Genomic DNA, 16,350 nt, shown 5'->3' with positions numbered 1-16,350 from the left:
GAGTGCATAAGCGGAGTCCTCCAGCAGCACAACGTGCATAAGCAGAGTACTCCAGCAGCACAACGTGCATAAGCAGAGTCCTCCAGCAGCACAACGTGCATAAGCAGAGTCCTCCAGCAGCACAACGTGCATAAGTAGAGTCCTCCAGCAGCACAACGTGCATAAGTAGAGTCCTCCAGCAGCACAACGTGCATAAGTAGAGTCCTCCAGCAGCACAACGTGCATAAGTAGAGTCCTCCAGCAGCACAACGTGCATAAGTAGAGTCCTCCAGCAGCACAACGTGCATAAGTAGAGTCCTCCAGCAGCACAACGTGCATAAGTAGAGTCCTCCAGCAGCACAACGTGCATAAGTAGAGTCCTCCAGCAGCACAACGTGCATAAGTAGAGTCCTCCAGCAGCACAACGTGCATAAGTAGAGTCCTCCAGCAGCACAACGTGCATAAGTAGAGTCCTCCAGCAGCACAACGTGCATAAGTAGAGTCCTCCAGCAGCACAACGTGCATAAGCAGAGTCCTCCAGCAGCACAACATGCATAAGCAGAGTCCTCCAGCAGCACAACGTGCATAAGCAGAGTCCTCCAGCAGCACAACGTGCATAAGCAGAGTCCTCCAGCAGCACAGCATGTATTAGCAGAGTGTTCCCACAGCGCAGAGTCCTCCAGCAGCACAGTGTATTAGCAGAGTCCTCCAACAGCACAGTATGCATAAGCAGAGTCCTCCAGCAGCACAGAGCGTATCAGCAGAGTCCTCCAGCAGCACAGAGTGTATCAGCAGAGTCCTCCAGCAGCACAAGTTTCATGCAGGCAGCTTGCACTGTGCTATACTCCTTTGTATGGAATTAAGCACCCAGTATGTTGTTTTCCAGGACGGTTCGGCAACCAGGCAGACCACTTCCTCGGTGCTCTGGCATTTGCGAAGATGGTGAACAGGACTCTGGTGGTCCCTCCCTGGGTTGTGTATAACCATCACCGCCCCCCTTACACCAATGTGAGTACCATTACCTCTGCCCGTCTCTGACTGTGATTAACATCCACAATACTCTCTGCACAGATGGGTACCCCCAAAATCCAGAGTGAAAATTTCATATCTATGGGGAGAGGTTAGAATCACTGCCAGGTTTTACTGCTATCTGTGTAACTGTTATGGTATCCATACACGGTACAATAAAAAAAAAGTTTGATTTTCCCGTTTATGCGTCCACAATGATCGAATAAAAATAGAAAAGAATCTTTTATGCGATCAAGACTAACAAACAATTATTTCGTTTTTCTATAAAAATCCGATTGGACATGTTGGAAAAATCTTTATATTCGATCTAACGAAATAATCAAATGAAATGATCTAACCGAAAAAATAAAATAAGTTGTACCTAGTATGGGCACCTTTAGGATGATTTCCCCTGTCTTCCTGTTATAACAGGAAGTTTAAGGAAATGTGCTTCGGATGGGATTGGTTTGGATGGATTGCAGAGGCTTGTACAGATTTGCTTTGTGATTGTTAGACCTCCCGCCAGTACTTAGATATATCTTTTATGCCTGGGGCACACCAGGCAATTTCCCGTCAGATAAACAGGTCGAAACGATTATTTCCGACAGGTCCGATCTGATTTCCGATCTTTTTTTGATTGATCTTGTATAGAAGGGATCGGAGAATCAATCAGAAAAATGATTGCGGCTTTAAAGTACACCTGAAGTGTGAGTGATATGCAGGCAGCTATACTTTTTTTCCTTTTAAAGGGACTCTTAGCAGTGCAGAAACTATGGAAAGATGCGCATCATTTTAAAGCTCTCTTTCTCCTCTTTCCAATGATATATAAACCGCCGCCCATGGCCTTTTAGTTTTCGCTATTTTCGCGATTGAAATTGCCGCGGCCGCGATTTCGATCGCGAAAATAGAGAAAACTAAAAGGTGTAGGGCAACGATTTAGGTGTCGCCAGAAAGAGGAGAAAGAGAGCTTTAAAATGATATCCATCTTTCAATAGTTATATTGTATTACACAGGGCGACTTTTTGTCAAAGTCAGCAGCTGCCTTCAGCAGAATGGAGCTGCTGACACTGGGGAAAAGTGTCGTCCTGTGTAATACAATATAACTATGGCAAGATTGATATCATTTTAAAGCTCTCTTTCTCCTCTTTCTGGTGACACCTAAGTCGTTGCCCTACGCCTTTTAGTTTTCTCTATTTTCGCGATTGAAATCGCGGCCGCGGCAATTTCAATCGCGAAAATAGCGAAAACTAAAAGACGCAGGGCGGTGGTTTATATATCATTGGAAAGAGGAGAAAGAGAGCTTTAAAATGATATGCATATTTCCATAGTTTCTGCACTGCTCGGAGTCCCTTTAAATAATACCCATTGCCTGGCAGTCCTGCTGATCTTTCATGCATCAGTAGTGTCTGAATCCCACACCTGAAACAAGCATACGGTAAATTAATTTAAACTTCAGTCAAAAATCTGATCTGCATGCTTGTTCAGGGTGTGTCACCAAAAGTATTAAAGGCAGAGGATCAGCAGGACAGCCAGGCAACTGGTATTGTTTTAAAGGTAATAAATATGTCAGCCTCCATATCCCTCTCATTGTAGATGTATTTTAAGGTCCCACTAATGATGCAATCTTGATTGTACATTCTCACCTTTTCTGTGTAATATGTATGGTATACCTTATGTATCCATTCATAATTTATTCACGTAGTTTATATACTACATATGTTTTGTAAAACTGTAAAATCAAGATTGTATCAGTAGTGGGCACTTTTAGGCTGCATTGAAACAAGTCCATACGATTTCCCACAAGCACTAACCGATGTTAACGATTTTCCGAGGCTGTTTGGGTATTTTTTTTTAAATAAACATCCATGCTCATTTATTATGTGCGTTTCTATGCAAGTTTTGGATTGTAAATTTTTTATTTTTTGTGTACATGCCAGTAAAGTTAATTTACATGGAAATGTAACTACTTTCAAAATCGCACACAATTTGTCCACACAATGTGTTTTTTTTCTACATTGACTTGAGAATCGCACATTGTACATAAAGAAGAAGGAGCCCTGCAGCGCGATTCTGAAATGCAGAAACAAAAGGTGATAGTGTTGAAATACATTGGATGTGCGACACACTAATTTGCTGTTCCACACAAAGGGCTCTATTCACAATCATTTTCCGCATGCGGAAATGCGCTAGCGGTAAATTCCCGACTGAAATAAGACCATCTTGACATTTACAAAATTGTACGCATGGTTATTTGCCGCATGTGTAAAACTGTACGCATTGTTTTCCCGCATGCGTAGTAAAAGTCTGCAAAAGTCGGTAATGTTTCCCCAAATTTTTTTACGCATTGTTCCCACGTGCGGAAAACAAGCGGAAAATCTTTAGTAAATGTGGAAAAAATGATGAAATTATCACTGCCAATAATACAGCGGTAAAAAATGTCTTACCACATGTGTGATTGTGAATAGAGCCCAATGCAGACAAATTCTTACCAATGTGAACGGGGTCTTAGGAAAGTCAGGAGGGCCTACATAAGTGTTTGTCTAATTAAAATGGTCGTATTTAATTAGCAGGATGCAAAAATTTAACTTTAGACGATTATGATTATTTATTGGATTTATATAGAACAACATATCATGCAGCGCTGGACAATAAATAAGGTCACAGACAATGATAACAGGGGTGACCGACAACACAATGCAGACAATCAGGAACACAGTGTCAGATAGATCATACACTGGAGTAGTAGTCCAAGCAATTCTAGCTCACGTTATTCTGTGGGCAGGATGCAAGATCAGGTAGGATATACATAGAGGGCGGGCAGGGCCGGCCCTAGACTTTTTGTCGCCTGAGGCAAATTTTGAAAAAATTATTGCTGCCGCCCCCCAGGAGGGGTAGCGGGCAGGACGGGGGAATTGGGCCTAGCGGCGGGGAGGGGGGTCAGACCTCCCCCTCCCTCGCCTGGGTCCCCCGTCCTCCGCTTCCCTACAGCCTTAAATAGATCAGAAGCGCTACTCGTAAGAGGCAGTGGGCGGGGAGGACTCACCTCTTCCTCGCTCGATCCAGCGTGCGCTCCACTGACGTCACTTCCTGCAACGCCGTCCACTTACAATACAGTGGGCGCCGTTGCAGAAAGTGACGTCAGTGGAGCGCACGCTGGATCTAGGAAGAGGTGAGTCCTCCCCGCCTACTGCCTCTTACGAGTAGCACTTCTGATCTATTTAAGGATGGAGGGGAGCGGAGGACTGGGGACCCAGGAGAGGGAGGGGGGGTCCGACCCCCCTCCCCGCCGCTAGGCCCAATACCCCCGTCCTGCCCGCTACCCCTCCAGCTTGGCGGCCGGCTCCCCGCACCCATCGACGGGCGGATGCCGCCCCTAGAAATGTGCCGCCTGAGGCAAAAGTTTCACCCCGCCTCATGAGTGGGCCAGCCCTGAGGGCGGGCCCTGCCAAAGGCTTACAATTTAAAGAGAGCCCATGATGCAAGAACCCCCCCCCCCCAAAAAAAAAACTACCTGATCCAGGGGGCTGATCTGATCAGGTAGCCACAAAAACCACCGCTCCTGTGGCAATGGCCCAGTTTCACTTTCTTGACCTCTTGGTCACAATGCTAATGGAAAGACTGTGTGTCTCTCGCAGTGTACAGGGAGGCGGGGGAGCGGCAGGGGGCGCTGCCTGGGAGAGAGGGATGCCCAGTGGCAGCTCAGGAGGACCCTGCAGTGGGGCGTTTTGAACAGGGAATCCCTCTCCATGAGTCTACCTCCGACATAGCAACAAATATTGTCGCTAATCTCGAGGGGCTATAGCACGTCCGTGGGGGGCAGAGAAGGGACACAGAGGCATGCCATGAGGCAGAGAACATGCCTCTGTGTCCCATCTGCCGCCCAACTGCCCACCTCGTGTACTCTTTAAAGGGAGAGAGTGGGGACACGATTGGAGGAGGGCTGCATCGAGAGGTTCCTGCCAGAAAGAGTAAGGGCATCGAGGAGGTGGGGTAGGCCTTCTTGAAGAGGTGAGTTTTTAGGGCCTGTTTGAAGGTGTTGAAGGAGCGGGAAAGCCTGATGGGCAGTGGAAGAAAGTTGCACAGGATGGGGTTGACTCTTTTGAAGTCCTGCAGTTGCATATAGGAGTACGAGATGAGCAGGATAGTTAGGAGGAGGTCGTTGGAGGAGAAAAGTGGGCGGCCAGGTGTGTATCCGCTGACCCGGTCAGAAATGTAGGTCTGGCAGAATTTGTGTCAGACATAGGATCTTAAAGCTAATTTAGAAGCATATCGGAAACCAGTGGAGGGATTTTGGCTGCTGGGTTTATGATAGATTTTAGGGGGGGGGGGGGGGTGATGTGGTTCAGAGGGAAGCCTGGCAGAAGGGTGTTGCAGTAGTTAATGCAGGAGATGATGAGGGTATGGACGAGGAGTTTGGCAGTGTTCGGGGTCAGAGGGAGGCCTGACAGAAGAGTTTTGCAGTAGTCCAGCTGGGAGATGATGAGGGCATGGACAAGGAGGTTGGCAGTGTTCGGGGTCAGAGGGAGGCCTGACAGGAGGGTGTTGCAGTAGTCTAGGCAGGATATGGGCATGGACAAGGAGTTTGGCAGTTTTCGGATTCAGAGGGAGGCTTGACAGAAGGGTGTTGCAGTAGTCCAGGTGGGAGATGATAAGGGTATGGATGAGGAGGTTTGCAGTGTCTGGGATCAGAGGGAGGTCTGATAGGAGGGTGTTGCAGTAGTCCAGGCGAGAGATGAGGACATGGACGTGGAGTTTGGCAGTGTCCAGGGTCATAAAGGAACGAATCTTGCAGATGTTGCATAAATGGAAATTCCACGCCCTAGAAATGGTTTGTATGTGGGGGGTGAAGGAGAGTTCCAAGTCCAGGGTGACACCCAGGCAGTTGACCTGTTTGGTAGGGTGGATGATTGCACCACTGACAGTGACATAGTTCTGTCTGGAATTTCTATATAGGAAGCTGAGCTATTTGGGTGCTGACAGAGCTGAACCTTCACTCATACACCAACACCAGCCATTGCCATTTTTCTGCATCAGTGAAGATAAGTGAGGTCGAGTGTGACCACAAATCTCTCTGCTCACTGTGTCCCAGATCCATGTCCCTTACGAGGAGTATTTCCAACTGGCTCCGCTGGAAAGCTACCACCGAGTGATCAGCATGGAGAAGTTTATGGAGAAACTTGCCCCCAAACATTGGCCAGCAAATAGACGTGTGGGGTATTGTTTCACAGCGGCGGCCCAGAGGAGCCCCGACAAGAAGACCTGTCCTATGAAGGTAATAAAGACTCTCATCAGCCAGGAAAATCAATCACTAAACTGTTTTCTGTGTCTTAAAGGACAACTGAAGCAAGAGTGACATGGAGGCTGCCATATTTTTTTCTTTCCTTTTATGCAATACCAGTTGCCTGGCTGCCCTGCTGACCCTCTATCTCTAATACTTTTAGTCACAGCCCCTGAACAAGCATGCAGCAGATCTGAGCTGGTGCTCAGGGCAGGATGAGTGGAGCTCTCATGATTGCCAATTAGCATAAGTTTGTAGCGCTGGCTATGCTACTCTGATAAGGCATGTTAACTCTGATAAGGCACGCTATTTGTTATAGTGAATCCACCCCAAAGTGTGTACTCACAAAGGGAGATTGCAGGCGGGCAACCAACTACTGCAGGCAGGTGGAGAAGAATAAACCTGAGTATCCAGGCTGATAGCGGACCCTCGAGCAAGATGGAGCTGCTGCGAGGGACCAGACAGGCTTCTAGCGGCTGGAAGAAGCCTCAGGTACTGGTAATTAAAGCTACATAGCAAGGTCTCAACTAGCAACTGCTTTAACAGCCACACTGCACACTATTTACATAAAATGTGCATGCAAGTTGCCTTATTAGCATCTCCTTGAGCATCAACCAGTCATGTAGACTTTGCTTCCTTTATAGATAACCAGATACACAAGAGACTGGAAAGAACTGTGGGAATCATGTATGTTTTTTTTTCTTGTGCTATACAGGATGGAAACCCGTTTGGACCATTTTGGGACCACTTTGACGTGGACTTCACCAGCTCTGAGCTATTTGAGGGAATCAATTTTAGCACCTTCTACAAAGACACTTGGAACAGCAGGTAAATATAATCGGAAATAGCTGACCCTTATCGGTCTGCGCAGTAGAGCAGACCCAATTTGGATTGGCTATTTCTGCCGGAGCCCAAGGGAAAGCCTGTACTGTGCCTGCGCAGATTGGCTTGTCGGTGCCTTTTCAGGGGCTGCCAGCGCTGGATCCCGGAGGCTGAAGATGACAGGGGAAAGCCTCATTAGGATCCAGAGGCTTGCCACTCCCGAGGTAAGTATTCCATAGGGGTACTTTTTTTCCTTACAGGTTTACTTTAAGGTGAAAACAACTAACAGGCTGAAGTGGTTAAATATAATTTGTTTTGCCTTACAAATGTTCTAAATAATTTCCCCAAATAGCCCTGGTTTATTTCAGCATCTGTTGGATTCACTACAGTGATGTGATGCTTTCTTTTGTTGCATCACCTCCAGATGGCAGCATTTAATTGAAAAGCAGGAGAAATGTGATCATGTGACTAGACAGAATCGTCATTCATTATAGGTGTCTGGTTGCTTTAGGGATTGGTTGCTGTTAGGATACATAGAGATGCTTTTCTTACTTGCCCGGCATTGGGTTTGAACTGACTGAGCTACAGGTACATACTTGCTCTTGTATTGGTAGGTACCCCTCCTCTACGCACCCAGTCCTGGCTCTTCCTGGGGCCCCTGCCCAGTTTCCAGTGCTTGAGGAGCACAGAGGTTTGCAGAAGTACATGGTATGGTCCACCAAGATTGCTGAAGAGGGAGAAAAGCACATCCAGAAGTTACTCATTCAACCTTATGTGGGAGTTCATCTGCGGATCGGATCTGATTGGGTGAGTGATGTGTAGCACCTGTCATGTAACAGGTAACACTGTGGCTATATTCACTGCATCTATATTTCCTCCCACCACTGCAGTCTAATTCATGCAAAATGACTGACCTAATTGGAGTTAGTCACTGACACACTGCTCCTTTCCTGTCTGAATACACTGATCATGTGCTGCCATGTCTCCTCCTTCCAGCGTGTCCTTAACAGTGTCCCTGTGCTGCCATGCCTCCTCCTTTCAGCCTCCACCTATCCGTGTCCTGTGCTGCCATGCCTCCTCCTTCCAGCCTGCACCTATCAGTGTCCCTGTGCTGGCATGCCTCCTCCTACCAGCCTGCATCTATTAGTGTCCTGTGCTGCCATACCCCCTCCTTCCAGCCTACACCTATCAGTGTCCTGTGCTGCCATGCCTCCTCCTAGCCTGCACCCATTAATGTTCATGTGCTGCCATGCCTCCTCCTCCTAGCCTGCACCTCTCAGTGCCCGGTGCTGCCATGTCTCCTCCTTCCAGCCTGCACCTATCAGTGCCCTGTGCTGCCATGACTCCTCCTTCCAGCGTCCTGTGCTGCCATCCCTCGTTCTAGCCTGCACCCATGAGTGTCCATGTGCTGCCATGCCTCCTCCTTCTAGCCTGTGTTCATGTGCTGCCATGCCTCCTCCTCCCAGCCTGCACCTATCACTGCCCTGTGCTGCCATGTCTCCTCCTTCCAGCCTGCACCTATCACTGCCCTGTGCTGCCATGTCTCCTCCTCCCAGCCTGCTCCTATCAATGTCCTAGGCTGCCATACCCCCTCCTTCCAGCCTACACCTATCAGTGTCCTGTGCTGCCATGCCTCCTCCTCCCAGCCTGCACCTATCAGTGCCCTGTGCTGCCATGTCTCCTCCTTCCAGCCTGCACCTATCACTGCCCTGTGCTGCCATGCCTCCTCCTAGCCTGCACCCATGAGTGTCCATGTGCTGCCATGCCTCCTCCTCCCAGCCTGCACCTATCAGTGCCCTGTGCTGCCACACCTCCTCCTTCCAGCCTGTACCTTTCAGTTTCCTGTGCTGCCGTGCCTCCTCCTTCTAGCTTGCACCCATGAGTGTCCATGTGCTGCCATGCCTCCTCCCAGCTTGCACCTATCAGTGCCCTATGCTGCCATGTCTCCTCCTTCCAGCCTGCACCTATCAGTGTCCTGTGCTGCCATGCCTCCTCTTTCCAGCCTGCACCTATCAGTGTCCTGTGCTGCCATGCCTCCTCCTTCCAGCCTGCACCTATCAATGTCCTAGGCTGCCATACCCCCTCCTTCCAGCCTGCACCTATCAGTGTCCCTGTGCTGCCAAGCCTCCTCCTTCCAGCCTGTACCTTTCAGTGTCCATGTGCTGCCATGCCTCATCCTCCCAGCCTGCACCTATCAGTGCCCTGTGCTGCCACGCCTCCTCCTTCCAGCCTGTACCTATCAGTGTCCTGTGCTGCCATGCCTCCTCCTCCTCCTAGCCTCCACCTATCAGTGCCTCTGTGCTGCCAAGCCTCATCCTCCCAGCCTGCACCTATCAGTGCCCTGTGCTGCCACGCCTCCTCCTTCCAGCCTGCACCTATCTGTGCCCTGTGCTGCCATACCGCCTCCTTCCAGCCTGCATCTATCAGTGTCCTTGTGCTACCATGTCTTCTCCTTTCAGCCTGCACCTATCAGTGCCTCTGTGGCTGCCATGCCTCCTCCTTTCAGCCTGCACCTATCAGTGTCCTGCGCTGCCATGCCTCCTCCTTCCAGCCTGCACCTATCAGTGTCCTGCACTGCCATGCCTCCTCCTTCCAGCCTGCACCTATCATTGTCCCTGTGCTGCCATGCCTCCTTTTCACAGCCTGCACCAATCAGTGTCCCTGCGCTGCCATGCCTCCTCCTTCCAGCCGCCACCTATCAGTGTCCCTGTGCTTCCATGCATCCTCCTTCCAGCCTGCACCTATCTGTGCCCTGTGCTGCCATACCGCCTCCTTCCAGCCTGCATCTATCAGTGTCCTTGTGCTACCATGCCTTCTCCTTTCAGCCTGCACCTATCAGTGCCTCTGTGGCTGCCATGCCTCCTCCTTTCAGCCTGCACCTATCAGTGTCCTGCGCTGCCATGCCTCCTCCTTCCAGCCTGCACCTAGCAGTGTCCTGTGCTGCCATGCCTCCTCCTTCCAGCCTGCACCTATCATTGTCCCTGTGCTGCCATGCCTCCTTTTCACAGCCTGCAGCAATCAGTGTCCCTGTGCTGCCATGCCTCCTCCTTCCAGCTACCACCTATCTGTGCCCTGTGCTGCCATGCATCCTACTTCCAGCCTGCACCTATCAGTGTCCTGTGCTGCCATGCCTCCTTGCCAATTTTTTTTCTTTAACGTTAATGGACGGGCTATTTCTTAGTATCACTGTTCCCAATTCAGTGGTATCAAATGAGCTGCTATACTTTCTGTACCCTGCAGGTAAATGCCTGCAAGATGGTGGAAGATGGCTCAGCTGGGCCGCATTTCATGGCCTCACCACAATGCGTTGGGTACGACCGTCAGAAGGCTGCGCCCCTTACCATGACCATGTGTCTGCCGGACCTCAAGGAGATCAGACGTGCTGTGACTCATTGGGTGAAGAAGACTAAATCCAAATCTGTGTATATAGCAACCGACTCCACCTCTTACACTGCCGAGCTGCAGAAGGCTCTGGGGAAAGAGGTGAGTGACTTCAGAGAAGAGTTACATTAAGTGTGGTATTCTGTGCAACCTAAGGGCTAATGTTATAGTGTAGCTGCGATAGGAATATCAGCATTGGCGGCTGTTAGTGTATGCAGCGGTCACATGGTTTATGGTGTGGAGATAGAAGTCACCCATGAGGTAAACAGTAATCATTTCTGAACTATCACCTAAAACAGTCGTGTTGGGTGACCATAATTGAGCGTCTGTACGTGACTTTGAGTCACTGTCTCTTCATTTTGCAACCTTGGTTTGCGTAGTGTCAGAATGTATTGGAGGTCACTGAACGGTTACCATAGCAGTGATTACAGTCAGGTTCCAGCTATGATACTGAACAGAAAGTGATCACACCTAGTCACTTCCTGTTGGAGGTGTTCCTTGCTTTGTTTACTACTATTCAGGCATGTTATTGACCTGAGGAAGTGGGATTGTAGCCCATGAAATGCAGTCTTTTTGTGCAATTATCTCTTCTTTCACGTTTACAGGCTTAGACCTCCTAGATTAGGTAAGCTGTTCTTACCTGGATTTTAATACCTTCCTATGTTTAAACCACTTTACACATTCTGGGTGCCTCTCAATCCCGTGCCATACGTCACCCTCCAGAGGAGGGCAGAGACCGCAGTCTTTATTTTTATAGAGCGTGCGACCGCACCTTAGACCAGTCTTTAACCCGAGTGTGGGATAGGTGTTTCCCGCACGCGCTGAAGGTGGTTGCTGATTGGCAATCCTGGTTTGTGAGTACCTTTTTGGATTCATCTTTACCCTACCATTTTTCGACATACTACACCATATTGGGCTCCTTTTCTTCTTCTGTGTGTTCCATTTTTTATCAAGGTGACTTTTGCCAGTTCCTACTTCCTGTTGAAAGTCCATGGCCGCCACTAGGAATGGTCAGCTGCTGACAATTTTATCTTAAAAGTTTTATTTTTCTGCTGTGCATTTAATTGGTCAGTTTCCCAACTGAATAGATTTGCTTGAAATAAACATAAATAATGGCCATCTGTACTTCGTATTAGTAGCTGGTAAGCAACAGAAGATGGGTGTCACTTAGTCTGTGCTTGTACGAAATGGGGATGGTTGATGAAATGCAAATAATTCTGAGTTAATGCAGGATTATGCATATTTTTTATGCAAATGTATGCAGTTTGAAAATAGACCAATCAAATCCCACCTAGGTGGAATTTGATTGGTCCATTTTCAATTTGAATAAATATGCGCTCAGAATTTGCATAATCCTTCATCAAGGATATTATATATGCTAGTGATTACCACACCCTTTTCACAGTCAATGATTAGTTTAACCCTTTCAGCACTGCACATGAGTTATCTTGGATCAGATAACCGGGATGTGGCATTGGAGACGGGTTAACTGATCTTTCCTCGTAAACCCTGTGTGGTCATGTGATCTTCCAATCTTATGAATTTGGCCTGAACAAGGAATAGGTAGTGCAAGCCTTATTCTATTTATCTCGCCTTAAAATACTGACATCTAGTGCGGAAAAACTGTATTGAGATTGCCCTATGCACTACAGCTTTGGGTTTTTTTTTATGCTATGGTGCAATTTTGTTTACGTTTTTTTGCGGTTTTTTAATTGTGTTTAAAGGACAACTGAAGTGAGACGACTATAGAGGCTGCCATATTTATTCCCTTCTAAATAATACCAGTTGCCTGGCAGCCCTGCTTATCTATTTGGCTGCAGTAGTGTCTGAGTAAATTAAGGGTCTATGGCTAAAAGTATTAAAGGCAGAGGATCAGTAGGACAGCCAGGCAACTGGTATTTTTTAAAAGGAGATAAATATGGCAGCCTCCATATCCCTCTCGCTTCAGGTGTCCTTTAACTGCGATAAAATCAGCAATGCACTATATGTGGAGTGGAGAAAAAACAGAACGTTGTCTGCTTCCATTTCCTTTTTTTTTTTTTTGCCTTTCTTGTGTGTAAAAATAAAGAAAAGAGGAAACAAATTGTGAGCACCTCATTATTGCACATGACAAATTAATTTTGTTTACCGAAATCCTCTAATTGGCGGTAAAAAGGTTAAAGCCAGGGTGTGAAAAGAAATAAAATTAAAAGTTTGATACTTACGTAAGAAGAGGTAAGCCTCTGGTCAGGACCCTCTTTTAGTTTGCAGACGCAGAGTCGCCGATAGGGCATCACAGGGGGGACATCAGTATGGGGCCCGAGATGAGGCTAGGGCCCAAACAGTGGCAGTGCCACACGGGCTCCAGCTGCAGTTTGTCATCGGCTGCAGCCAGGATGTGTACCCATGGGGTAGGCAGGGGGAGTGTGTGCAATGTGAAAGCAGACCAGCAGATCTTCAGGGCGGCATTCATAACTTATCAAACTTCACAGCGTGGGAGTCGTTTCTTCTCTGGACTCTCCTACAGCCCTCTGATCATTGTACTCTGTCTTCGTCTGCTCTGGTCTTCTGTACGTCACACAACAATTTTTGGATTATTATTATTATTTAGTATTTATATAGCGCCGACATATTACGCAGCGCTGTACAGTGTATATATTTATATCTTGTCACTAACTGTCCCTCAAAGGAGCTCACAATCTAATCCCTACCATTGCCATATGTCTATATTATGTAGTGTAAGTACTGTAGTCTAGGGCCAATTTTAGGGGGAGCCAAGTAACTTATCTGTATGTTTTTGGAATGTGGGAGGAAACCGGAGTGCCCGGAGGAAACCCACGCAGACACAGAGAGAACATACAAACTCTTTGCAGATAGTGCCCTGGCCAGGATTCGAACCAGGGACCCAGCGCTGCAAGGCGAGAGAGCTAACCACTACGCCACCGTGCTGCCCATGCTTGATTGAGGGGGAGCAGCAGAAGCAGCTTTTCCCAGTATGGGGCCCAGAAATGTGTGATGTCGCCCCTGATCGGTCGGCTGCAGGAGAGTCCGGAGACAAAAACGCACACCCCCCCCCCCCCCCCCCCTTGGCTGCAGCCAATCACAAACTGTAGCTGGGGCATATGTGGCACTGCTACTCGGGTGGGTGAGTTGCAAATGCCACGGTGATCTGTCAGTCTTCTGGTAAGATGGGACGCGCTTGGGGAGGATTGGCTATTTAGCACTGGCTATATTTTTTTGTGGGGGGAGGGGGGCTTTTCCCAGTATGGGGCACAAAAATGTCTGATGGTGGCCGGCCCTGTGTGGGCGCTCTCACCTTCCTACACGAGTGCTTGTGTACTGCGCCTTGATGTTTTGCTAAGTCATTGCATGTCCAAATGAATGACTTCTAACTGTGCAACAAAGTACACTTCTACTTTCTATCCTATCTTTCAGGTAAAAGTGGTAAGTTTGCAGCCAGAAGTAGCCCAGATCGATCTTTACATCCTCGGCCGCTCTGATCATTTCATCGGAAACTGCGTCTCGTCTTTCACCGCCTTCGTGAAGAGGGAACGGGAGGTCCAAGGGAGGCCATCTTCATTTTTCGGGATGGATTCTCCCATCAGGAGACAAGATGAGCTCTGAACCAACACGGACTGGCCATTTATGGTCCTTGTATCTCTGGGCTAATGTCAAGGCCAGTAACGCATCAAGATGCCATCAACATTCCATGACATATGACATCAACATGCATTTTCACCTGTGGAACGCTATGGGGGTGATTTACCAAGACAGGCATGTGCTCACATTCCCCCTCAAGTGGCCAGAAACAGAACTACATCATCACTAAAACGTGCCTTTGACCAGTTCTAAACTGTGCATTTCTCAGGGGAGAGGATAATGTTATACACAGAGTGGTGAAAGTTTATCAGGAAGTTACAGAAAAAAATGTAGGTATACAAGAGCACGAAATGCTGAACTGGGTAATTTTGAAACTGTTTATTAATAACATCTGACACTTATTCTGTGGAAGTATTTGGAGATTCTCTACCTGCCCGTCGCTGGAAATAATCTCGAGTCTACTGTAACCTGATCCCTTGGGGCACGCTATGCACGTTAGTGGCAGCGTAGCGTGCGTTACCTAGTAACAGCCGATATTTTCAATAGCCATGCTGTAGTGATGTATTGCTACTGAGATAATTCACTAGAGCGGACGCTACTATTTTAATTCACTCTGCTCTGGCTGTACATACAAAAATCATACAATAATAGGAATTGGTGAATATTTGCCTCACTTCGCTACATGAGTTGCATGTGTTTTAAGAGCAGCTCTGGATTCTGCTTTTTGGCCACTAGATGGTGCTGTCTGCCGGATACATTTTTCTCTATGTATTGGCTGCTATTTCTCCTAATGGGTTATACTGTACACAGTATTGCAGCCAGAATAAGTCATTGGGAATCATTGAAAAAAAAATAAAGCAGATACTTACCTAAGGAGAGGGAAGACTCTGGGTCCTATAGAGGTTTCCCGCTCCTCTCCCGGTGCCCTTGTTGCAGCGGCAGCTCGTCCATTTTATTTTTTTCTATGAAAAAAGGATTTTTTTCTGTGTGACACGGCCAAAAATTCCAACTCTCTCCATGTCGAATCCAACACTAAGGTAAAAAAAACAGTAGGAGTGCAGCCATTTCTTTAATACAGTTCACATCTTCATTCTCTTATAAAAATCCTTCCCCGATATGGATGGCATTCAATTGAACTGCTCTGGTTTCAGTGTTAATGCAAATATTCTCATTGCGATTTTGCAATCAGTGGAAATAGGCCCTAATAAATACAGGACACACTGAGCTTTTTAGGCCTCTTGCACACTGCAAATGATTCCGATTCAGATTCCGCTTTTTAATCAGTTTTTACATCCGATTCCGATTTGCAGTGTGCAGGGAGCAAACTGCAAATCGGAATCTGAATCGGATGTAAAAACTGATTAAAAAGCGGAATCTGAATCGGAATCACTTGCAGTGTGCAAGAGGCCTAAAGGATACCTGGAGTGACATGTGACATGATGAGATAGACATATGTATATTATGAGCACAGGACCAAAAGAGAGCTAATACTGCAGTTGAGGGAGGGCCCCTTGGGGTCCCTCTGGTCCAAAGGCCCAGATGCAGTCCCAACCTCTGCACCCCCTATTGCTATGCCCCTGCTCAGAAGCCATTTTCTGCTAGGAAAGTGTTTTATAGTTGGAATTTCTTATCAGTGAGGGTCACACTGTAGTCACTTCCTGTCTGAGTCAGGACTGAGTCATCCACTTACATACCTGACATTTAACTCTTTCAGGCAGAGAAAGAAAAAAAGGAACACCGCATTGTTATTTGTGTGCTAGGCACTGTACATACACATGTCTATCTCATCATGTCACTTCGGGTATCCTTTAAAAAATAGCACTGGGCACCTGCGTGAGACTCCCTGTTACCAATTTACTAACTAATCAGCATCCACTACTATGTTCCTGTATGACCCAGCTGAGGGAACTCAATCTTTCACAACCTAATAGCAAAAAAAAAAAAATACAGTGCCAGAGTTCTGGATCACTTATGCTCTCCCTACTGGAGTTGTCTTAGCAAATCAGACCCATTGGGTTTGGTACACAACTCATTGCGCAGCACAGATTGTCTGTCCAGGCGCTTCTGCGCGCCTGCAAGCTCCTCCCAGGCAGCAAGTTGATGAGCCTGTACAAGCATGTAGGGATAGGACAGGTGGCTGATCTTGGCTGTGAAGGTGACGATATTACCAAGCTGCCCTCCATTAGCAGATCTGTCAGTAAAGCGGACTTTATATACAGTCTAAAGGCACATAAAAAAAACCTAACATTTGTATTTTATACCAAGTGTTTTGTATCTGTGTAATAAAATGTATGATTATTCTG

At 47.5% G+C, this 16,350-nt stretch overlaps 1 protein-coding gene across 2 annotated transcripts in view; it reads left to right on the top strand.

Annotated features, from left to right (window-relative positions):
• POFUT1 (protein O-fucosyltransferase 1) overlaps positions 1-16,350 on the top strand; it is a 21,026-nt gene extending 4,676 nt beyond the window's left edge. For both annotated transcript variants that reach the window (XM_068264449.1, XM_068264448.1), the window contains exons 2-7: positions 866-987; positions 6,077-6,259; positions 6,981-7,093; positions 7,702-7,894; positions 10,328-10,570; positions 13,883-16,350. In XM_068264449.1, the coding sequence (XP_068120550.1) occupies positions 919-987; positions 6,077-6,259; positions 6,981-7,093; positions 7,702-7,894; positions 10,328-10,570; positions 13,883-14,071 (990 nt within the window). In that variant the 5' untranslated portion in view covers positions 866-918 and the 3' untranslated portion in view covers positions 14,072-16,350. The remainder of the gene's footprint in view (positions 1-865; positions 988-6,076; positions 6,260-6,980; positions 7,094-7,701; positions 7,895-10,327; positions 10,571-13,882) is intronic.

The sequence above is a fragment of the Hyperolius riggenbachi genome, chromosome 12, assembly GCF_040937935.1.
Source record: "Hyperolius riggenbachi isolate aHypRig1 chromosome 12, aHypRig1.pri, whole genome shotgun sequence".
Taxonomy (NCBI): domain Eukaryota; kingdom Metazoa; phylum Chordata; class Amphibia; order Anura; family Hyperoliidae; genus Hyperolius; species Hyperolius riggenbachi.
The sequence above is the reverse complement of the archived record's forward strand: the minus strand, read 5'-3'. Positions and strand labels throughout refer to the sequence as shown.